Source organism: Mytilus trossulus, chromosome 1, assembly GCF_036588685.1.
Source record: "Mytilus trossulus isolate FHL-02 chromosome 1, PNRI_Mtr1.1.1.hap1, whole genome shotgun sequence".
Classification (NCBI taxonomy): Eukaryota; Metazoa; Mollusca; class Bivalvia; order Mytilida; family Mytilidae; genus Mytilus; species Mytilus trossulus.
The window spans coordinates 20,631,235-20,656,659 of NC_086373.1; the positions used below are offsets into that span (position 1 = coordinate 20,631,235).

The 25,425-nt window shown below is 31.5% G+C and overlaps 2 protein-coding genes across 5 annotated transcripts in view; one reads left to right on the plus strand and one right to left on the minus strand.

The window, feature by feature from the left end:
- The window catches only part of LOC134718190 (ubiquitin-like modifier-activating enzyme ATG7), a 63,608-nt gene extending 46,449 nt beyond the window's left edge, over nt 1-17,159 (plus strand). The window contains exons 14-19 of the mRNA XM_063580686.1: nt 2,901-3,065; nt 4,459-4,574; nt 9,430-9,514; nt 14,940-15,020; nt 15,507-15,626; nt 16,398-17,159. Coding sequence (XP_063436756.1) covers nt 2,901-3,065; nt 4,459-4,574; nt 9,430-9,514; nt 14,940-15,020; nt 15,507-15,626; nt 16,398-16,448 — 618 coding nt within the window. The 3' untranslated portion in view covers nt 16,449-17,159. The remainder of the gene's footprint in view (nt 1-2,900; nt 3,066-4,458; nt 4,575-9,429; nt 9,515-14,939; nt 15,021-15,506; nt 15,627-16,397) is intronic.
- A 1,747-nt stretch (nt 17,160-18,906) lies between these two features.
- LOC134718225 (protein kinase C delta type-like) overlaps nt 18,907-25,425 on the minus strand; it is a 69,202-nt gene continuing 62,683 nt past the window's right edge. For all 4 annotated transcript variants that reach the window (XM_063580721.1, XM_063580728.1, XM_063580740.1 and 1 more), the window contains 3 exons: nt 24,883-25,071; nt 24,256-24,396; nt 18,907-23,799 (listed from right to left, as the gene is read on the minus strand). In XM_063580721.1, coding sequence (XP_063436791.1) covers nt 23,653-23,799; nt 24,256-24,396; nt 24,883-25,071 — 477 coding nt within the window. In that variant the 3' untranslated portion in view covers nt 18,907-23,652. The remainder of the gene's footprint in view (nt 23,800-24,255; nt 24,397-24,882; nt 25,072-25,425) is intronic.

A 25,425-nucleotide genomic window follows, 5' to 3' on the forward strand; every position in this document is an offset into this window, starting at 1 on the left:
AAGTTGCCTCACTGTTATTCAATGTAAATATGTATATTATTATTAATTATGGTTTTGTAATAACTCTACCAAATGGTTGTGTACTTAAGTTCTGTATGCGATGATAGTGGTAGTTAAGAAAAAAACCAAAAAGAAACAACACCTTGCAAGTGATCTAAACAAAACAAAAAACCACAAAAAACAACACCTTGCTAGTGATCTTCGGCCTTGACGTGGTTGGCAAGCTTAAGACAATTAAATCATATTGTATTTATAACTGTCGAACTAACAGGAGACCAAAATAACATTTATTTTTTTAACTGTGCTGTAAACATGGTAAATATGCGCTTTAAAGCAGTTTAAGATATGTTTTAATATAGTTTTATCAATATTTTGTCGGTATAAAAAACAAGCTAGGCGAGACATTAGAACTTAAAAAACTAGTTATATATGTTACTAATATAAAACCAATAGAATGTGTGTGTGTTTAGATGCAAAATTAAATATTACCGAGAGTTTTGCGTCAATATCCGTAAAAATTATGATTTTCACAAAAATACGAGATTTTTTCATTTTAAACACTTTCAATTTTTTTTTTATTTCAGAAACAAAAACTATAGTTTGTCAAATGATATATTCCATATTATAATGCAGATGAATTTGTTCTTAAACTGCATTTTTCGAACAATATCGTCAAATTATGACTTATATTTTTCCCTCTTTTTTGCCGTTTTTTGAAAAATGTGACCATTTCCCAGTTTGACGACCAGGCAATTCTGAATGTACGATAAAAGACCTTTCAAATGATATATCATATAGCCGTGTGTTAGGTAGGTGCATTAAAAACCTCCGAATCCTTGTTTTGGCGCTCGCCTAATAGTAATTCTGATATATGTATGGTTTTTCTTTTAATTTTTAGGCAAGCCCAAAAGTTGCAAGAACAGTAGCAGTTATGTTTATGTAATTAAAAGTTTCTTGGTGATAACTATTAATATTTTTCCATCAGAAACAAATAGTAGAACAAAAATTCCTGCATGTAAACATCTGTGTTCTTTTTTAAAAATCCCTACATCAGAAACAAATAAATCCTTGCTGATGACTTCTGTTGGTTTAATATTCTTCCTCTTGAACATAATTCCTACTTGTCATAAAGTACACTTAATTCAGTTTTCATGGGATCATTTATAAATGTTAAAATAGTTAAAGCAAAACTGATGGTATGGCAATGAATCATTGATTTGTTTGAAATTTAATCATTGAAATTAAATTAATTACTAAATGTATGAAACACAGGTTAAGTAAAGGTAAATCTTGATAGAAATAAAATTTCACAAAAAAATGAAATAAAAAACAAGTTTTAAATGTTGTTTATAAAGATTTTTATATTGTTGTTTTTGCATTATTTTGGTTTCATTGTGTGCTTTTAAAGATAATGACACCTTATGTGAGAATCCTTGGTTTTTGTCGAGCCTGCAACTTTTGTTGCAGAAAGCTCGACATAGGGATAGTGATCCGGCGGCTTTATATTTTAGAAGGTGGAAGACCTGGATGCTTCATACTTTGTTTATAGATGCCTCATGTTACAAACTTTACATCAGTCACATGTCAAATGTCCTTGACCTCATTTTCATGGTTCAGTGACCACTTGAAAAAAAAGTTCAGATATTTTGTAATGTTGATTTCTCTCTTATTATAAGTAATAGGATAATTATATTTGGTATGTGCGTACCTTGCAAGGTCCTCATGCCCGTCAGACAGTTTTCACTTGACCTCAACCTCATTTCATGGATCAGTGAACAAGGTAAAGTTTTGGTGGTCAAGTCCATATCTCAGATACTTTAAGCAATAGGGCTAGTATATTCTGTGTATGGAAGGATTGTAAGGTGTACATGTCCAACTGGCAGGTGTCATCTGACCTTGACCTCATTTTCATGGTTTAGTGGTTATAGTTAAGTTTTTGTGTTTTGGTCTGTTTTTTCATACTTAATGCAATAGATCTACTTTATTTGTTGTATGGAATGATTGTAAGGTGTACATGTCTAGCAGGCAGATGTCATCTGACCTTGACCTCATTTTCATGGTTGAGTGGTCAAAGTTAAGTTTTTGAGTTTTGGTCTTTTTATCTAACACTTTATACCATAGGTCAACTATATTTGGTGTATGGAAATATTTTATGATCTATATGTCAGTCGTGCAGGTTTTATTTGACCTCAACCTCATTTTCATGGTTCATTGCTAAGTGTTAAGTTTTTGTGTTTTAGTCTATTTTATTAAACTATAAGTAATTGGTCAACTATATTTGTTGTATGGAAGCATCGTTAGCTGTACATGTCTGCCTGGCATAGTTCACCTGACCTTGACCTCATTTTTCATGGTTCATTGGTCTTTGTTTAGTTATCTTGGTTAATGTTAAGTTTATGTGACAATTTTTAATAAAGCTTTATACTTGGGACTATCAACATAATATCAATGATTAGTAAAGAAGGCGAGACATTTCAACCTGTGCACTCTTGTGATTGGTTGATAGCTAGTGTATTTTTCACCAATTTATCGTTCATTTTTAAACGCCACCGCGGTATTTGCCAAAAGGATATGCCTTTTTTATCCTCGCTGCCATGGTATTTGCCAAAAAATACTCTATCCGACTGGACGCTTGTAACGTCACGATCATCAATGCGTTTTTGAACATTAACATTCGGTGTAAGTAAACAGATATAGCATGTTCTTGAGGGGTGTTTGCAAAAAATACCAGTCTTGGGAATGAATTTCCATCACATTACGGCTCTCGAAATTTAACATTCTTTCGAATTATATTTTTCGCAAATACCCCTCCTTAACATTATATATCTGTTTAAAATTCTCTGATTAATTAAATATTTCTTTATATTATGAATGAAAATATCTTTCACCTTTCTTTACAGATTGTGATATGTGCTGCATTGGGTTTTGACACATTCCTGGTAATGAGACATGGTTTCCACACAGGGGTAGATAACCCTGAGAAGATTGCTTTCTCCAGTACAATGTCAATACCTGGGGACCAGTTAGGGTGCTACTTTTGTAATGATGTAGTGGCACCAGGCAATGTAAGTGATATCAAAATCATGAAAACTGATTTTTTTTTAATCTTTTCAATTGGAAATAAAAGATTAGGAACTAGTTGAGGAGATATTATCTCAAGAAAAAAAACATTCATAGGATCATCTTATTTTACAAACTTATTTGTTTGTTAATTAAGTTTTGCCCTGATGTTAGTCAAAATTGACATGCTACCACATAGGCTGTCAACTGAGAACTGTAGAATGTACAGTACGAGACAATTATCCACCAGATTTCAATTGTCACCGATATACATAATTATGGGTACAAGTTACAGCCTTTAACAATGATAAAAACCAATAATGTAAATGAACGTATAGATGCTTTTTTTAGCCAACGGTACATTACTGGTTTATCTCATTGTTGCAGACTGTACTGCAACCCACAGTTGCTTATATCCATGACATTTGAACCCTATATTGAAGAATGTATTTTTGTTTAGTTGGTCTGAAAGAACATAAGCCTAAAAACATAAAATGATTGTGATATTTCATGTAGATTATGTATGTTATTGGATCATGAAAATATGAGGGATTTAGAATGATAATTGTTTGTTCAGCTGAAACATTCCATTGTATTTCCTTCTACAATGTGCTTGGTGTGCTTTTGGAGTATTTCACTATACATTTTCCCATTTTTTGTTGTTACAGCATGATAAGGTATGTTAATAGCATTTGTCAAATTATCTCCTACATTTTGTCCATTTTGGTATGTAACACGATTGTTGAAAGGTGTTTCATCCACAATCTTAATGGCACAATCCAGTCATTGATTTTGTGGTTGTACAGTGTATGGCCATTCAGTAGTAATGGACGTTCATTGATTCAGCAATGTATCATGTATATGAAGGTATATGTATATGAAGAGCATGCTGTCATTTTATGCCATGTCTTTATTGAAAGACCTAATAATTTTTTTTTTTAAAAAGCCCCATGTACTTCTAATCTACAATTCTTTGGCAATTACAGCTTCCTTTTATTTTTTCTTGTCATGCTTATTGTTGATGGCCATTAGAGTTTTGTTGCATCATTTCATGTTTATTTGCTGCTTCATGTATAGATTTTTATTTTAACCCAAGCCGAACATGAGCAAATGACAAACTTGAAAACTGGACCCATAATGAAAAAAACTTACTACATGTTTTAAGAACAAAGTTTAATTTTGGACACTTTGGACCCTAATGTAGACCAATTTAAAAACCAGTCCCAAAATCAAAATTTTAAATCAATGGGTCAGGATATTAAAGATCCAATTCAAAGACAAATGTTATGAAATATAATTTACAAGGACAATTTAACATGTGAGCAATAATGGCTCATGTAAGTAAAAAAAAATCATATTAAAGATTTAAAAATAATTTAAATTTGCATACTGTTGTAGTCAACAAGGGACAGAACTTTGGACCAGCAGTGCACTGTATCCCGTCCAGGCATGTCATATTTGGCTAGTGCTCTTGCTGGAGAATTACTGGTATCTGTGATACAACACCCACTGGGGTAGGTTATATCTAATAAATGAAATGTATTGCATATATTAGTTTAAGGTATGATTCTCTTAACTTAAAAAAAATCTGTTAATTAACTTGCTAAGATCTTTGTATTTTTAACCAATTTTCAATTCTCTCAAGGTTTTAAGACCTGATTTATTTTATATTGTCTAATATATAACATCAGAATATCCAATGCTGAATAATTCAAAAAATGCATCAGCCAAATCATATATTTGATGATATAAGTACCGCTCTTCAAGTTTTTTTTACCTTTTGTTTAATGGGATTTTCAAATTTTTATGGTTAACAGTGAAACATTAATGTTTTCTATTATTTTTTAGTGATTTGACCAAATTCTAGTTAAATCATAGAAACAATTGAAAAGTTGGTGTATTATATTAGACCATGAGACAGCAACACAATGATAAAAATAAACAAAATACATCTAGGTGACACCATACAATTCTCCAAATAACAAAATACATCTAGGTGACACCATACAATTCTTCAAATAACAAAATACATCTAGGTGACACCATACAATTCTCCAAATAACAAAATACATCTAGGTGACACCATACAATTCTCCAATCAACAAAATACATCTAGGTGACACCATACAATTCTCCAAACAACAAAATACATCTAGGTGACACCATACAATTCTCCAAAACAACAAAATACATCTAGGTGACACCATACAATTCTCCAAACAACAAAATACATCTAGGTGACACCATACCATTCTCCAAAACAACAAAATACATCTAGGTGACACCATACAATTCTCCAAAACAACAAAATACATCAAGGTGACACCATACAATTCTCCAAAACAACAAAATACATCAAGGTGACACCATACAATTCTCCAAAACAACAAAATACATCAAGGTGACACCATACAATTCTCCAAAACAACAAAATACATCTAGGTGACACCATACAATTCTCCAAAACAACAAAATACATCTAGGTGACACCATACAATTCTCCAAACAACAAAATACATCTAGGTGACACCATACAATTCTCCAAAACAACAAAATACATCAAGGTGACACCATACAATTCTCCAAAACAACAAAATACATCTAGGTGACACCATGCAATTCTCCAAAACAACAAAATACATCAAGGTGACACCATACAATTCTCCAAAACAACAAAATACATCTAGGTGACACCATACAATTCTCCAAAACAACAAAATACATCTAGGTGACACCATACAATTCTCCAAAACAACAAAACACATCAAGGTGACACCATACAATTCTCCAAAACAACAAAACACATCAAGGTGACACCATACAATTCTCCAAAACAACAAAATACATCTAGGTGACACCATACAATTCTCCAAAACAACAAAATACATCTAGGTGACACCATACAATTCTCCAAAACAACAAAATACATCAAGGTGACACCATACAATTCTCCAAAACAACAAAATACATCTAGGTGACACCATACAATTCTCCAAAACAACAAAATACATCTAGGTGACACCATACCATTCTCCAAAACAACAAAATACATCTAGGTGACACCATACAGTTCTCCAAAATGACAAAATACATCTAGGTGACACCATACAATTCTCCAAAACAACTAAATACATCTAGGTGACACCATACAATTCTCCAAAACAACAAAATACATCTAGGTGACACCATACAATTCTTCAAAATAACAAAATACATCTAGGTGACACCATACCATTCTCCAAAACAACAAAAAGCTTGATATTTGACATATGACAACTACTGGCATTGTTGCTGACTTTGGACACCATACAATTCTCCAAAAGAACAAAATACATCTAGGTGACACCATACAATTCTCCAAAACAACACAATACTTCTAGGTGACACCATACAATTCTTCAAAACAACAAAATACATCTAGGTGACACCATACAATTCTTCAAAACAACAAAATACATCTAGGTGACACCATACAATTCTTCAAAACAACAAAATACATCTAGGTGACACCATACAATTCTTCAAAACAACAAAATATATCTAGGTGACACCATACAATTCTTCAAAACAACAAAATACATCTAGGTGACACCATACCATTCTCCAAAACAACAAAATACATCTAGGTGACACCATACAATTCTTCAAAACAACAAAATACATCTAGGTGACATTATACCATTCTCCAAAACAACAAAATACATCTAGGTGACACTATACCATTCTCCAAAACAACAAAATACATCAAGGTGACACCATACAATTCTCCAAAATAGGTGACACCATACCATTCTCCAAAACAACAAAATACATCTAGGTGACACTATACCATTCTCCAAAACAACAAAATACATCAAGGTGACGCCATACAATTCTCCAAAACAACAAAATTCATCAAGGTGACACCATACAATTCTCCAAAACAGCAAAATACATCTAGGTGACACCATACAATTCTCCAAACAACAAAATACATCTAGGTGACACCATACAATTCTCCAAAACAACAAAATACATCTAGGTGACACCATACAATTCTCCAAAACAACAAAATACATCAAGGTGACACCATACAATTCTCCAAAACAACAAAATACATCAAGGTGACACCATACAATTCTCCAAAACAACAAAATACATCAAGGTGACACCATACAATTCTCCAAAACAACAAAATACATCTAGGTGACACCATACAATTCTCCAAACAACAAAATACATCTAGGTGACACCATACAATTCTCCAAAACAACAAAATACATCAAGGTGACACCATACAATTCTCCAAAACAACAAAATACATCTAGGTGACACCATACAATTCTCCAAAACAACAAAATACATCTAGGTGACACCATACAATTCTCCAAAACAACAAAATACATCTAGGTGACACCATACAATTCTCCAAAACAACAAAATACATCTAGGTGACACCATACAATTCTCCAAAACAACAAAATACATCTAGGTGACACCATACAATTCTCCAAAACAACAAAACACATCAAAGTGACACCATACAATTCTCCAAAACAACAAAATACATCAAGGTGACACCATACAATTCTCCAAAACAACAAAATACATCTAGGTGACACCATACAATTCTCCAAAACAACAAAATACATCTAGGTGACACCATACAATTCTCCAAAACAACAAAATACATCAAGGTGACACCATACAATTCTCCAAAACAACAAAATACATCTAGGTGACACCATACAATTCTCCAAAACAACAAAATACATCTAGGTGACACCATACCATTCTCCAAAACAACAAAATACATCTAGGTGACACCATACAATTCTCCAAAACAACAAAATACATCTAGGTGACACCATACAATTCTTCAAAATAACAAAATACATCTAGGTGACACCATACAATTCTCCAAAACAACAAAAGGCTTGATATATGACATATGACAACTACTGGCATTGTTGCTGACTTTGGACACCATACAATTCTCCAAAAGAACAAAATACATCTAGGTGACACCATACAATTCTCCAAAACAACAAAATACATCTAGGTGACACCATACAATTCTTCAAAATAACAAAATACATCTAGGTGACACCATACCATTCTCCAAAACAACAAAAGGCTTGATATATGACATATGACAACTACTGGCATTGTTGCTGACTTTGGACACCATACAATTCTCCAAAAGAACAAAATACATCTAGGTGACACCATACAATTCTCCAAAACAACACAATACTTCTAGGTGACACCATACAATTATTCAAAACAACAAAATACATCTAGGTGACACCATACAATTCTTCAAAACAACAAAATACATCTAGGTGACACCATACAATTCTTCAAAACAACAAAGTACATCTAGGTGACACCATACAATCTTCAAAACAACAAAATATATCTAGGTGACACCATACAATTCTTCAAAACAACAAAATACATCTAGGTGACACCATACCATTCTCCAAAACAACAAAATACATCTAGGTGACACCATACAATTCTTCAAAACAACAAAATACATCTAGGTGACACCATACCATTCTCCAAAACAACAAAACACATCTAGGTGACACTATACCATTCTCCAAAACAACAAAATACATCAAGGTGACACCATACAATTCTCCAAAATAGGTGACACCATACCATTCTCCAAAACAACAAAATACATCTAGGTGACACTATACCATTCTCCAAAACAACAAAATTCATCAAGGTGACACCATACAATTCTCCAAAACAACAAAATACATCTAGGTGACACCATACCATTCTCCAAAACAACAAAATACATCAAGGTGACACCATACAATTCTCCAAAACAACAAAATACATCTAGGTGACACCATACAATTCTCCAAAACAACACAATACTTCTAGGTGACACCATACAATTCTTCAAAACAACAAAATACATCTAGGTGACACCATACAATTCTCCAAAACAACAAAATACATCTAGGTGACACCATACAATTCTCCAAAACAACACAATACTTCTAGGTGACACCATACAATTCTTCAAAACAACAAAATACATCTAGGTGACACCATACAATTCTCCAAAACAACAAAATACATCTAGGTCACACCATACAATTCTCCAAAACAACAAAAGGCTTGATATATGACATATGACAACTACTGGCATTGTTGCTGACTTTGGACAGCAAATGATCATGTGACAAGGTTAAAACCAGTTTTTTAGATCTCAAACCTTCCCCTTATAATGTTGTATTTCATTTGAGCTAAAATAATGATTCAAAACAAACTGATATTTCTGTGCAATGAATAAATATTTTTTAGGGTTGTAGATTGAAAATAGTATTTAACCCTTTGAATTTAAGGAATTAATTTTTGTTTCAGACCAAAAGCCCCAGCAGATACCAGTGCTAAGGATGAACACTTATCTCAAGAGCTGTCATGTAACCTTGGGATTGTTCCTCATCAGGTAGGTGTACTGTTGATATGTTTGAATTAGAAAATATGTTAAATACAGATACATCAAATGGATTAAAATACCTATCACTTACTGTGGAAATATTACTATTAGTTGAATACCAATTTTCATTGATTTCATTGGTACATGTAAACCACCAGTTTAAATGTTCCATGAATTGCAAATTTTCTATAGGGTTGTATGCAGCTTTTAGCAAAACCACAAAATCAAATATCTATGAAAATGCAGGTTTTCCTTCAATCCATGAAAATTGGTTTCAATCAAGGACTTATATAGAAGGATAGGAAACTCATAATTTTTGGAAAATATGTAGAGAATCGTTTGATTTTAACATATCATCTATACATTTTTAAATTGCTTATATTTAATCTTATACCTTATTGATAACCATGAAAATTCTTCTGTACATGTAAAACACATTAAGACTTCAGACAAAATAAATTTCATCAAAATCAATCAAGAACTTTTTAAGTTTTTAGCTGAACAGTTGAACTATGTTCTATATACGTCCCTGTTTCAATGAAAAGAAATGAATAAACATTTTTTTTTAATTGGGTAAAGATTGGATGAAATGCAATCAAAACCTTTTTATGTTACTGACTTGATATCTAAATCTTCCAAGGCTTATCACTACCTTTTTGATACACAAAATATAATGCATTGATCATAACATTCTACACAACCTATTCATGAACATTTCCAGAAATTTATCAATACAATATATGCTCAGATATTCAAGTAAAAAAATAATGTAACAACTGTCAAGAAAATTACATAATTATTGCAAGTTGCAGGAATCCAATAAATAAAATTGAGAATGGAAATGGGGAATGTTTCAAAGAGACAACAACCTGACAATAGAAAAAAAACCAGCAGAAGGTCATCAACAGGTCTGCAATGTAGTGAGAAATTCCCACACCCGGAGGCATCCTTCAGCTGGCCCCTAAACTAATATATACTAGTCCAATATCTGTATTATAAATATATACGGTATCATTGTTAAAGTCATCTTTAAAATTTGGAGTTATCTCCCATTGTAAAGCAATCTTTACCATTCAGTGCTTCCAAGCTCTTTGATATTAAGATACTATATATGATTAAAAGATGTGGTATGATTGCAGATGAGACAACTCTCCATCATAGACCTAAAGAGAAAGAAGAGGGCAACTGAGTTATAATTTAGGAATATTTCCCCCAAAATAACAAGAGGTTGACAAGTACCATATATTTATATGCTTGAGACAAGCATGATACAATTATGGCTCCTAGAAAAGGCGAATATCCAAAAGTGTCAACATGAGAAGGTTATTTTACAGAGGGCGCAGGCCGAATTTGGATATTCTTTGCATCTAAGGGGCCACAATTGCTTTATTATACCGAACTAACAGTGGAAGGGCCTTTTGAAGCATGTAAATGTCTGTTTGGAGTATTTTACAGACCCCCTGATTCTAATGCGCAATACTGGGATAATATGAATTTGTCCATAGAAAATGCTTTCAATTCGGGTATTGATAAAATAGTAGTAACGGGCGATTTCAACGAAAATTTGTTGAATTATCGAAACACAAAACTTACAAATATTATTTTGCAAAACGGCCTGAACCAAGCAATTGATCAGCTGACATTCTTCTGCGAGACCAGTTCATCTTTACTGGATTTAATTTTAGTAAATGATCCTGACATACTTTTATATACTGAAGTCGGTGATAATATTTTGGAAGCTAATGTAAGATATCACTGTCCTGTGAGTGGCATAATAAACATTCAAAAAACACCAAATAAAGTTTTTAATAGGAAGATTTGGGACTATGACCACGCAGACCTAACTAAATATAAATTTGATCTAAGTGAAGTTAATTGGGATGATACTATTAATAATATTGACGTAAATGTTGCCGCGACAAAAATTACAGAAACTATATTAAAAATAGCTGCAAAACATATACCTTGTAAATATGTCAAGTTTAGATCTCAAGACCCGCCATGGTTAACTGGTCATATAAAAAAACTAATTCGGCACCGAAAAAGACTACATAAAATTGCAAAAAAGAAAAATACTGCTGATTCTTGGCGACAATTTCGGTATGTTAGGAATCAATGCATAAATTTCATAAAAACAGCTAAACTTGACTTTTTCATCAAACAAATAAATATATTAGAGAATCCAGAAACCAATGTTAAGAATTGGTGGAAGCTTTTAAGAAATTTATCTGGACAGCCTTCGAAAGCGTCAAATTACCCCCCTTTGTTAGTAAATAATGAATATATAGAAGACGATAATGAAAAATCAAACGCATTTAATCTCTTTTTTTGTAAGCAAGCTACCGTGGATGATTCTAAAGCGTCTTTTCCTAATACCCCCATGTCAGATGATATACCAATTTTAAACAATATTATAATAACCGAAGAGGAAGTGTTTGATCACTTGTCTTTGTTAGATGTCACTAAAGCGACGGGCCCTGATGAAATTAGCGGTAGGCTTCTGAAGTATGCTGCTCGAGAGTTAAGTAGGCCCCTGGCTCAGCTTTTCAATAAATCTATACGTGAAGCTGTGTATCCAGAAACCTGGAAATTAGCAAGCGTTATACCAGTTTTCAAAAGTGGTGATAGAGAACTGGTGTCAAACTATAGACCGATATCACTTTTGTCGATCATTGGTAAGAGTATGGAACGTTGTGTTTTTAAGCACTTCTTTAACTTTTTAACAAAACATAAAATAATAACAAGTGCCCAGTCAGGTTTCATGCCTGGAGATTCTACAATTAACCAACTCTTACACATAACAGATTTATTTGGCAAAGCTCTTGACGCAGGAAAAGAGATTCGTGTTGTCTTTTTTGATATAAGTCGTGCTTTCGATCGAGTCTGGCATGAAGGTCTTATTTATAAACTTAAAAATATTGGAATAAGAGGAAACCTATTAAAGTGGTTTATGAGCTATTTATCAAATCGAAAACAAAAAGTTGTTATTTTAGGTCAATCCTCTGATACTTTTGGTGTAAATGCTGGCGTCCCTCAAGGATCAATATTAGGCCCCTTACTTTTTTTAGTATATATAAATGACATTGTAAACGACATAGACTGTAACATTAAACTATATGCTGACGATACTTCCCTTTTCATAGTAGTTGAAGATGAATATGCAGCAGCGAGCAAACTTAATTTTGATATAGAGACTATCAACAATTGGTCAGTCCAATGGCTGGTAAATTTTAATGCAAAAAAGACTGAAGCTATGACAGTTTCCTAGAAATCAGTTAAACTCCATCATCCACCTCTTTATATGAATGATGATATGATTTCAGAAGTAGAAAGCCATAAACACCTCGGTTTAATTTTTCATGAGGATGGTTCATGGCATTCTCATGTCAATAAAATAATTGAAAAGATAACACCTAGATTAAATTTATTTCGTGCCTTGAAATTCAAATTGAAAAGAAAGTATTTACAAACTATATATTTAAGTTTTATTCAACCTTTATTTGAATATACAGATATCATTTGGGACAATATTCCAGACTATTTAAGTGACAAACTAGAAAATATGCAAATTGAAGCGGCTAGGATAGTTACTGGTGGTACTAAGTTATCGTCCATAAATAAATTATACGACGAAACAGGATGGGAGTTACTATCAGAAAGACGTAAAAAACACAAAATTATAAAATTTCATGAAATGTTTCACAATAAGACCCCTGATTATTTAAGCGACATTATCCCTCAACAATTGTTCAATATTCATAATTATGACACACGACGAACGAATGACACGCAACATATAAAGTGTAGAACTGCATTTTACCAGAAATCTTTTCTCCCCTCAGTTATTCGATCCTGGAATGCTATTCCGGACGATATCAGACTAAGTCCATCTAAGTTTACACTTAAAAATTACCTTAATCAAAATGTAAGAAAAATGCCAAATTATTATTTTATGGAGACAGGAAAGGACAAATACTTCATGCCAGACTTCGGATGGATTGTAGCAATCTGAACGAACATTTATTTAAGAGAAATCTTGTAGTAAGTAAAAACTGTACCTGTGGTAGAATCGAGAGCAGTAAGCATTTTCTCCTCGAATGTAAGAATTACTCCCTTGTCGGAAAACGTACGATAGAAAAAATTCCCTTCCCATACAATATAGAAACACTCCTATTTGGCTGCAATAACCTCAATCAAGAGGAAAATGTACTCGTGTTTAAACAAGTGCAACAATTTTTGGTAGATTCGAAGCGTTTTGGCTAATAGCGTCGTTCGTGCATGATAAAGATCGTAATTGGGTGAGACAGTCTTGACAAAGTCCTGTAAACACACTCCGCCGCCGGTACATATATATATAGGAAAGATCTGATGGAAAAAAAAATCAACTTTTTAATTTGCAGTTATTTCCCTTTATCTTTTTTCTACAGGGAGACGGATTAATATAAGGGAAACCTTGTTTCCGAATTCTTTTGTAATATGTTATCACTGTATTTATAAGTGTATGCCATGTACATGATTTTTTGAAATAAAATATGTTTAAAGTAACAAAGCGTAATCAGGACGTTATATTAGAATGTAGATTTTGGCTTATAACTGGAACCAAAGCATTTAGAGCAAATCTGACAAGCAGTTAAATTGTTTATCAAGTGCAGATCTATCTGCTCTGAAATTTTCAGATGAATTGGACAACTGGTTGTTTGGTTGCTGCCCCCTAATTGGTAATTTTAAAAGAAATTTTGCCATTTTTGGTTATAATCTTGAATACTATTATAGATAGAAATAAACTGCACACAGCAATAATGTTTAGCAAAGTAAGATCTACAAATAAGTCAACAGTTATTGCCCTTAATAGTCAATTTGTAACAATTTTTGTAAATTTTTACAAAACATTTTCCTCTGTAACCAAAGGGCCAATACTATTATAGATAGAGAAAATTGTAAATAGTAAGAATGTTCAGTAAAGTTAGATGTACAAACACATCACCATCACCAATACACAATTTTGTAATTTGTTTAATATGCACATAGACCAAGGTGAGCAACAAAAGCCCTTTAGAGCCTCTAGTTCATATGATCTTTAAAAAAAAATATTGTTTTAAAGGAAAGAAGAAGAAATTTCTCATCAAAGTCATGTTTGTTTGGCCACACTTAGTGCCTTATGTTTTTGGGTTTGTGCATTTGTTCATACCTCCCTTTGGTCATCAGTTTTGTCAATCTGTTCCACTTCAGGTTAAAGTTACAGTTGCTTCTTTGAGTCAGACAATGACAAATCTGTTTTTTGTGTTATTTAACTTGTTTATTATATTTTAACATACTCTGTTTTTATATATTTATTGGGTTAATTGTTTTTGGAGATATTTATGTAACAACAGAAAATATATAATGTGTGTTAATTTTGAAATGTAATAATGTATGTTAATTCTTTGTGTTTCAGATTAGATGTTTCCTGTCTAGATTTCATCAACTTTTACCTGCTAGTATGGCTTTTGATAAATGTACAGCATGTTCAAAAACTGTAAGTTCAATGAAAAATAACTAATAAGTTTTAGAGAATTACATACTAGTATTAAAGACTATGTGATATATTGTAAATGAATCACTTGAATATTATTTGATAATGATAAGGATAACAAGACTACTTTTAGATACACTAGTAGATGCCCACGAAATTCCAGTACAGTTTGGCAAGTGTTGAAAGAGTTTAAATTTAGCAGGCAATACTTTTACTGAGCATGTGTGAAAGCGTTTAAGACACGGATCAATAACTGTCTCTATAAAATTTTGATATTTTCTCAAAAATTGGTGTTTTCTGTGGGTTGTTTCAAAGACAAATTTAGGAAGTACAAAACCCTTCATTTATACACCAGGGATGGTACACATATTCTGATATGTAGAGGTGTCAACTCAATAAAATCAGCCTCTTCCTTTAGTAGTATAGATATTTTTAAGTTGGACATTTTTAAAACCCATGCTCCAAAACATGTACTGTTTGTATTGACAGGTCATAGATGCCTACAAGAAGGAAGGTTTTGACTTTCTACTCAAAGCTTTTAATGATCCTGCATATTTAGAAAATCTTACTGGTCTTACACAGATGCACCAAGAAACATTAGATGCAGAGGTATGTATGATATAACATTATGGTATAGATGATATAATAATAAAACTGGTAGCTGAAAAGTAAAATTTTATTCAGATTCTTTATCCTTTATTTTCTTCTTATTTTTATTAAAAGTCAGAAGGAAGTTTCTGTGCTGAGTATTTTAAATTATTTTCCACATTGAAACAAAACTTGATATGTTAATGCTATCAGCTTTTCAAAAGTTTGTATGAAGAAAAATTAGTAAATATATCACCCTATTCTAGCTTAAATCTTGTGATTTATATGGCGTAACAGTTTCAAGATAAGGTTTTATAGTAATTTTAGAAACCAAACTAATGATCTTATCAGAAGCAGATGTACTGAACATCCCACTCCTAACTTGATATGTCACAACTACATGTACTAATTAGTTAAGTTATATCAATATTTGTATCACACTATTAAAATTTCATACAGATGAGACATATCTCTGTGTTAACAATTTATTCAATTCAAAATGTGAGTTTAAATTTTTGCGATTATAACCCCGTCGCATTTTGCAAAAATAAAAATTTACCAACAATTTCTGAATTTACAGAATATAAAGCACCTTATAGATCAAAAGTACAGATATCACTAGCATTTCCATAAGCCTGGTGATTGCTCAGAATTGTGAGATACTTGATATATTTTCCAGCTTCAAATCAGTTTTGTCGTACAAATAGCTGACTGTGCAAGAACTGAATAGCCAGTCAAGGTCGTTGAAAACTTCCATTTGTTGTACTAATGTTTCACTTCCTCTTTTTTTAGGTATGGGATTATAGTGATGATGAGGAGTGTAGTAGTATGGAAATCACATGACAACAGATAACATTGTAGACAATTTCAATACTGATATTAATTATTGAACAATTATTTGTTAAGAGACAGGGTTAATAATAAGACCAATATTTGTTGCTTTATTATAATGTATAAACTTCTGCATAACTTTATAAAATCCAACTTTTATTTACCATGATGCTTACTCCACTTTATTACAGATAGTCCTTTTCTGTTTTGGTTACAGACTTATTTATTTGGGATTCTTTGACCTATCATTTATTAAAGTTCTTATTCCAAAGCTCACTTTTTAATTTTAGATACAAATTTATTATTAGGGCTTTGTTGACCTGTTCCCTATTGCCACATCTCTTTTTTCCAAATTTATAAAGTTTCATCATTCACACCATTTCTTTGTCCACAACCTGTTGATTTTTTTTTTAAATATCTGCTTTTCTGCAGGTCCCATTACTCCAACTTCTTTGACCAATTATATGAAACTATTCCCCTTTATCATATTTCTGGTTGTGGTTTTCAAGAGGCTTTGTTAACTTAATGAAGCTATTTACCTTTGGAAGACATTTTTATGGATCTTTATTCTATTTTTTGATAAAATACTTTCTTGGTCTGTGAACTTTCTTTACGCTGCTTTTGATGTCTTATAGTTACCAAACAAATGGTAGTGGTATAAAATTGTTCTTTTATGTGTTGGTGACTATTTTCTGTTAAAGAATTATTTATTATTAATTATGAAGTTGAAAATAAACTAACAAGAGTCAAGACTTGTAGTATTTTTTTTAGGAGAATACCCCATTTGAAATAATTTTTGTACTTAGATTTTATCCCTATTTGGATAGCTAGATTTAATTTGTTTAATGGATAATTTGGAAAGATAAGGATGACTTTGACAGTGTCGAGAGTGTTTCATTGCATACAAATGTGAAGTAAAAATAAGGAAATACTACGAACAAAACATTCTGAAACAATTATTAAAAAAAACAATTAACATGAGCACAGATTGCCCATAATAGTTGTATAGGGGTAGGTGTACACATCTCCAAACTTCTATATCTATGATGATTATTTGGCCCTGTCCCGTAAGTCATGGTCCGTTGACTATGAAATTGTTGCTCAGTTTATATGTGATAAAATATCCTTGTTTTCAAAATCTTAATAGGGAACATACTTTATATAATTGTATAAAGAAACCAATTTTTTTTAGACAATTCTGCCATTGGCCGTCTTCAGTTCTTTATTTTTCCTCTCAACTACATGGCTGACATTACATTTGTATTTCCTTTTCAATCATTGAAAAGATGTTATCAATGATTGAAAAGGAAATACAAATGTCAGCCATGTATGATGTAGTTCAGAGAAAAAATAAAGAACTGAAGAATGGCCAAAACGTCTCAAAAAATTGGTTTATTTATACAATTATGTAATAATATAATTTGTGATAAGGCCAGTTAAAGGAGAAACACAAGTTGTACTTACATTGGAACTTTTGCATAGTTTACATGTTAAGGTTGATGAATGGGTCAGTTTAAAGGAACCTGTTGTGATAAGTCATAGGTATGTGGTAAGTTGTACATTTGTATTGGTATTAACTGTTAACATGGAAGTTATATTCACCATCAGTCATGGTTCATTAAATTGGTATGTTCTGTATAGTTGGCATCAATCAGTTTCTGTCTACCATGATATGCAGTAACTTATCTAGAAGTAGACTTTGAAGGGGTCAATCTTGTTGATTTCGAAAAATTGCAGGCTAATGCTGCTACAAGGCAGCACTCTCATCCACAAAGTGGAAAGGGATTAATATAAGTTGCAAAACTTGTTTCCCAATCCACTATAAATAAATGTTTAAACTATCTGTCCCACAAATGGTATTTTTTTATGAAATTTTATTGACATGTCATGGTCACTAGTCTAAGGATAGTCATGGATGGTCTTTTACAAATTCTGCCTGCCTGTACGGTTTTTGTTGGGACAGAAAGGGAAATTACTGACATTGAATTGTCTAGCAACATCACGTTGACTTCTAGCGTCCTGATTCTCATTACTCAATCTCATCAATATAGAAAAGCAATATAAGGTTTTTATTTCTTATACAGCAACAACTATTTTTGCGCCTGTCCCCAAGTCAGGAGCCTCTGGCCTTTGTTAGTCTTGTATTATTTTAATTTTAGTTTCTTGTGTACAATTTGGAAATTAGTATGGTGTTCATTATCACTGAACTAGTATATATTTGTTTAGGAGCCAGCTGAAGGACGCCTTCGGGTGTGGGAATTTCTTTCTACATTGAAGACCTGTTGGTGACCTTCTGCTGTTGTTTTTTCTATGGTCAGGTTGTTGTCTCTTTGACATATTCCCCATTTCTATTCTCAATTCTACATTGTATCTCATAAACAAATACCACTTTTCAGGAAGAGCAAGTCACTGTTTCGAAAAAAATTAATATGTACAGGATGTGGAAAATCATAAAACAAAACCCAAGATATCTATTTTGACTTTTTATTTCATTAGATAAAATACAAATAAGTATTAGGTGGTTGTTAGTCTTTGGGTTCCTGGATTTCATATAGAAAGTAAACAATATACATATTAACAAAACAATAACCATTCAAAAATGTCTGTACATTATAAGCAACAATTATTATGCCAAGTAACAAAAATACAAGTGAAGCTATAACAAAATTTTCATGTGGTTTTACACTTCTTTCTGTAGCATTTATCTAAAAAAAGAAAAAGTAACAAATATGACATTTTGGTTTAAAGTCTGTAAACACATATTCACAATTGCAGACAATAATCTTTCTAATACAAATACAATGCTGTTTGTAACATAGACTCTGATTGGATAATGCAATACTTTTGAAGGAACAAAAGGCATGAATTGTTTGTAACATAGATTCTGATTGGATAATGCAATACTTTTGAAGGAACAAAAGGCATGAATGTCCTTAGCAAAAGACCACTTTCGAGTTCATCCGTCACTGGAAAAAACTTGTCAATTATACGCGCCTTTATCACCGTCATTTGTGCGTTTAGGGGCGTCGTCACTTCCATTCCAATGTTGAGCGAGTGGTTGGAAAACTATAATTCTGTATTGTACGAATTATTCGGCAAATTGAATTCTCAAAATTGACAACTAGCACTGCTGTCATTAGGAAATTGTCATTTAGTACCTACAGAACAACCATTATTTCTAGTTTATCCTACACAATGACGATCACTAAGACGCTTGATGAACGTAAATAGTGCAGGGATACAGGCGACCCCCTCTATCTGGTAAATGACGTCATAAAGGTGCGTATAATTGACGAGTTTTTTCCGGTGAGGGATGAACACAAAAGTGGTCTATTGCATTTCTGTTTGTTAGTCTATAAATAAAAATCAATTACAGTAAGACTAAAAAAAAATATATTCAGGTTGAACCTAATTTTGAGAGTTACAAATATTTGTTTCCAAACTTGGTTGATAAATACTTTGAAAACATTTTTTTAAGGTAAAATAAACTATCAAATTCAAAATATTATGTTGTTAATGTCAGATCCAAAAAGGTATTAATATTTATATCATTTTAATTTTTACATGCAAAATGAAATCTTAAGGATACATATATGTCAAGTTTTTCTTTACTTAGTGGCAGTTAGAGCTTTAAAATTCTCCAAAAGGTTTTGTATTAAAATTTTAACCTGAGGCTAAGTTTTGCTTCATATAACTTGAATGCATGCATACTACATGATGTAAGTCAATGTTATGTAAATACAGATTTATTCTTATTATTAGTCATCTATTATTCCATACTAATTAATATAATTAAATGAATGTTTGGTAGACATCAACGCAGTAACCCAACAACACATAAGAAGGCAAGTAGAGATCAGCATAAAAAGCTCACAAAACAACTTTTTTTTTTATGGCAGTAACTGATAGATGAACTAATACAGAAATTAACTTTTGTTATTTTTTAATTTAATCAAGAGTCCTGAAGCCATGAGCCCTATAGGTGCCAGAAAATATCTACTCTTTTATAAGGGAGAGAAATTCTGTAAACCAAATAGTAGTTCCTTGATTTAAGCAGTGAAAAAAACAACCTTAAAGGTTACGCTTACAAAATGAATTAATTTAGTGTTCCTTACAACACATTTAAAGATCTATAAATTCAAAAGTGGAAATTGGTTTTAATAATATAATGCTGCCTTCTGTTGAATATGCAAGGAAAAAGAAGTGATGTGATGAAGTCTGGTTTTGTTAACATAAAATAAGAAGATGTGGTATGATTGCCAATGAGACAACTCTCCACATATTTGCTTTAGCTACCATTGTCTTTAATTTGTTTGTCATCTATCTATGAATAGTCATAGATCATTTTTCAGATTTTGTTTTACCCAAAAAGAAATCAACTTAATTTCATTGGTTAAATTTTAAATGTTTGGTATGTTGTTAACCAATCACAGTGTTTTGGTGTACACTTTTGAAAATTTACCCATAAAGCATTAGATTCTGAAACGGTGATCATAACACAAATGAGTTGTATATAATATCCGACAAACATCATGATTACAAAAAAATACATAGTAACATTACATAATCCAGATGCACCAATATTATTCAATATAAGCTTAAATTATGATTTGAAGTCCTGCGTCACACAGTATATAAAAAGTACATATGAAATCCTTTGTCCTGATAGTAACAATTGCATAAATGACTCATATAAAACATTCATACGCCAACAAACACACATCAGACAGGCTGAATTGGATAAATAATGGTGTGTATATGTATATATATATATATTAGTATACAATAATAATAATAAACAACATTTCAAGTAAATGGAACCTGTATAAATAAGATAACAAAATTTTGCAGAACTATGACAATAAATTGACACAATATAGTTTCTAACTTTGTTTTGGACTTCATCAAAATCTCTGCCAAATATTGACACAATTTAAACTCTACATGTCCAAGGCATACACATTAAATATTTTAAAGAAAATTTTCAACTCAACATGCATTCTTCACTTTCACTTCGTAAATAAATGTCAAGTAATATACTTAATGGCAAATGGTAAGACTGTATAGAGCTGTAAGATCTGATGTATATTACAATCCAAAGAACATTCAATTTGGGTTCTTTATCTTAAAATGTCTTAGGCCGTCATGATCTGCTTATGATTATGATAATCAGACTTTCGTCGATTGAGGAATACCACTATTCTAATGGTTTTTGGTTTCTTGGTTTTTCTAAGTCATCATAGAAGCCAATGGAAAATTTGCACTATATTGAACATTAAAATGTGTGGTTACCATATGTGCAAAAAATCTAATAAAAATATGAATCCATAGTAATAAAATAATAAAAAGTGTAGTTGAATGACCAATTGCTTTTAGCTTGATGTGCAGTTTAAACATTATTATTCATGTAACAGTTTAGGATAATAGTAAAAAAAGATGAGATTGACGAATATTTACAATATACGTATGTACTAATGTTAACAATATACCTATCATCTGTACAATATGTTTCGAACATTCCTGGAATAACTACAATGCATAAATAATCAACCACTATGTATCTCGCTTTATACAATAATTATAACAGACATCAACATTCACTCAAACATACACAGTGAGTTAAATGTAGGAAACATCCATCATATTTGACGGATTAATTCATTTCTGATCTCACATAGAATATCACTGATCTCATGTGGATCTATTGCTTAATCACTGATCTCACACTAATTAATTGTGAAATTGGTGATCTCACATGGATTCATTCTTAAATCACTTAAATAACATGGATCAATTGTTAAATTACTTATTTCTCACACTGATTTATTGTTAAATCACTGATCTCATATGGATTTATTCTTAAATCACCGATTTCCACATCGATCAATTTCTATATAAGTGACAATTTCTTAAATCATTGATCTCACATGAATTTATTCCTAAATCACTGATCTGACATGGATGGATAGCTGAAACAGTTATTTCCCATGGATAAGATAAATCTAATTGTAGTTTAGAATACAAATATATTTTTACCCTTTGAAAGGTTTCATTCTTCAATTACTTTGTAGAATTATAACATGGCAAAATAATTTTTATAAATGAAATTAAATACACAAATGGTAAATAAAGTCAATTTTCAAAACATGTTTGTAAAGAATAAAAAATAAAATCATAATTAAGGGAAATAATTCAAATGAACTTTCTTCTTGCACAAAATATAGTACAGATTTGCGTTTATTACCATAATGCTTAATAGGTATCTCCCAAAAATCACGCTATTTCTGCAATGGTGATTGATTGGTATTATTATCAACACCTATTTTGATAGCCTATTGTTCAACTTAAATATATAGATTATAGCGCTTATACTAGCTGCTATGATAATGAACACAACCCTGTATTCTTATTATTATAATGATTCAGGTGTTTAATGCCATCCAGTATACTAACAATGTAACCAAACACAAAGAATTTCAAAAAGAGACTCGGCAAAACATTTTTAAGAGCCAATATTAGTTGCCATGCAAAGTTGGTCCATTAAAAAATAAAAAGATATGAAATTGATGATGAAATGTTGATAGTACACAATTTTTAAAACCAACTTGATGAAAAATATCAACAGACTATTGAAATATTATTAAATAAATAAATGCACACTGCAAATTAGAGAAAACAGCTGAGATGAATTCCAGAGGAGGGTTTGTTATAATTTTGCTGATCAATTCACCAACTAAATATTTTTGACACAAATGAAAAATCTTTGGCAAGATTCTTGAATTTATCTTCACTTGGTTAGATAACCATGCTTACTTCATTAGTAAGTACAGGGAATTAATAAAAGGCCACTCACTTTTTGCCTCAGAAATAATGCAATTTTAGTTAGCGTGCATGGTTAGCCTCTGCTGGGCAAATAAACCATAGGTTTCCTGGATTACAATCTTATCACCTTTTTTTTTCAATTTTCATGGGTTATTTTAAATTCATCTATTAAGGGAACAACAGGTTCATTTCTAGATCTAAGTCAGTAAGAGCTATGTGCCTGTTTCCTGCTTGCCCATTAATAAAAATTTTAAACCTCTTTAACTGTTAGTAATCAAAACAATTCTATATGACAAATGTATCATGCAATTATTTCTACAATTATCGTATCACAGATTGCATTTGATTGTACAATGTTATATGAGCATTTGTAACAAGTCATTTAATTGGTCGATCAGTCATCAGCCATAGCACTGGTAAAGCTAAATCCCATAAAGACTTTCTGGTTCATTGTTTTGATATAATCCTTGTCTGGTGGTGTTATGTTTGGTTTCTCCATTGTAAAGTCAGTGTCAAAGTTAGATATATCATGAGCAGATTTCTGAAATGAAAAAAAGAACATCATTAAGTTAAATTACAGGAATTTTGTTTTTAAACCTGATTTTTTACACTGTTCTTCAACAGGAGATATCATAAGTTATGGATTAGATATAGAATTGATGGCCTGTTGTAGTCAAATAGAGCAATAGAAACAGTGTAGCATTAAAGCAAAATAAATTTGTTGAACAGAATTGCGCTAACCTCTACACAACAGCCCTGGCACATGTTTGTCTTTAAATAGCAATTTCTCTAAAACTATAAATTCTATATAATTCAAAGAATATTTTTAGAAATGTGTTTTTATATGAAATAATAGGGGAATTTTCAAAAAGTGAAACACTTTTGACCTAAAACTGAGGGTTTATTCAAATTGTGTATGGTAATTAGAACTTTGTCAGACTGATTTTCAATTATCATTGAAAAAAACCCATCAAACTCTATATGCATTATTACTTACGATCGTAGGTTTAAATGGTGGGTCCACCATTCGTCTTTCCATTTTATCCCAATCAATGTTCCTGAAAAATGCCTGCATTCTAATTGGTCCGGCTACACAATCAGTCATACCCATTCGTATCTTTGGATTTCTTTCAAATAGCTGGAATTAAAAAGAAATAAACTCCGCAATCAAATATAAGCAATTTCTTTCATTAAATGCAAATATAGCGAGTGATATGATTAATCTCAATATTTTGTTAATCATCTTTGAGTAATGTTTCCCTGAAGTTTGTGTTAAAAGTAAATGTATTCAATCAAATGTCAAAACAAGGAATTGTCTCTAAAATAGAACACATTTAGGCAAATTATATATTTTGAATTAGAGTTATCTTCCTTTGTTCATAATTAAGCATTTTCTGTTAAACATAAGTTTTTTCTTGAAATAAATATTAAAATATCATTAATAAATTGAATGACATTGGCTCTTTGTTTTGAGCCAATCAGGGACCAAACTGACAACCTCCAGTACATAAGGTGAACAGGCATATAGGACCACTGAGGTGGAATGCCAAATTTTGAACAAGGAGTGTTGGAAATTTTGTATCTCATGATACAGTGGTAAAATAGACATTGTACATATACATACCAAACTAAGTAACGAAGAGGCCTCTTTGGCTAGCCATCTTGGATAATGTGGTGTGTCATTCATGATGGAATGGAACAAGTCTTCCTCATCATCTCCATGGAACGGTGATTGTCCTATCAACATCTCATATAATAAAACACCAAATGACCACCAATCAACAGAAGAATTATACTTCTGGCCTTTTAATATCTACAAAAATAAAGAATATTAATATAAAAAAAATAATTAACTTCAGCTTTTATGTTTGGTATTGAGATAGTATTTCAATAAAATATATTTTTAATGAAACAAATCATTTATTTTTGTTATTCTATGAAATCTGAGACATTTCTAAAAGAAAACAGAAATAATAGATGAATTTGAATCAAGTTTCGGTTTTATGACATATTTATATGTTATAAGCCAAGGACATTATAGCCTTGTGATTTCTTATTATTTCTAAAATTAATCCTCTATTATAATACATTTCTTTCACAAATCAAGGTCAACAATCTCTGCCTAACCAACTTACAGGTAACTCCATTAATATTGAAAATTGGCATA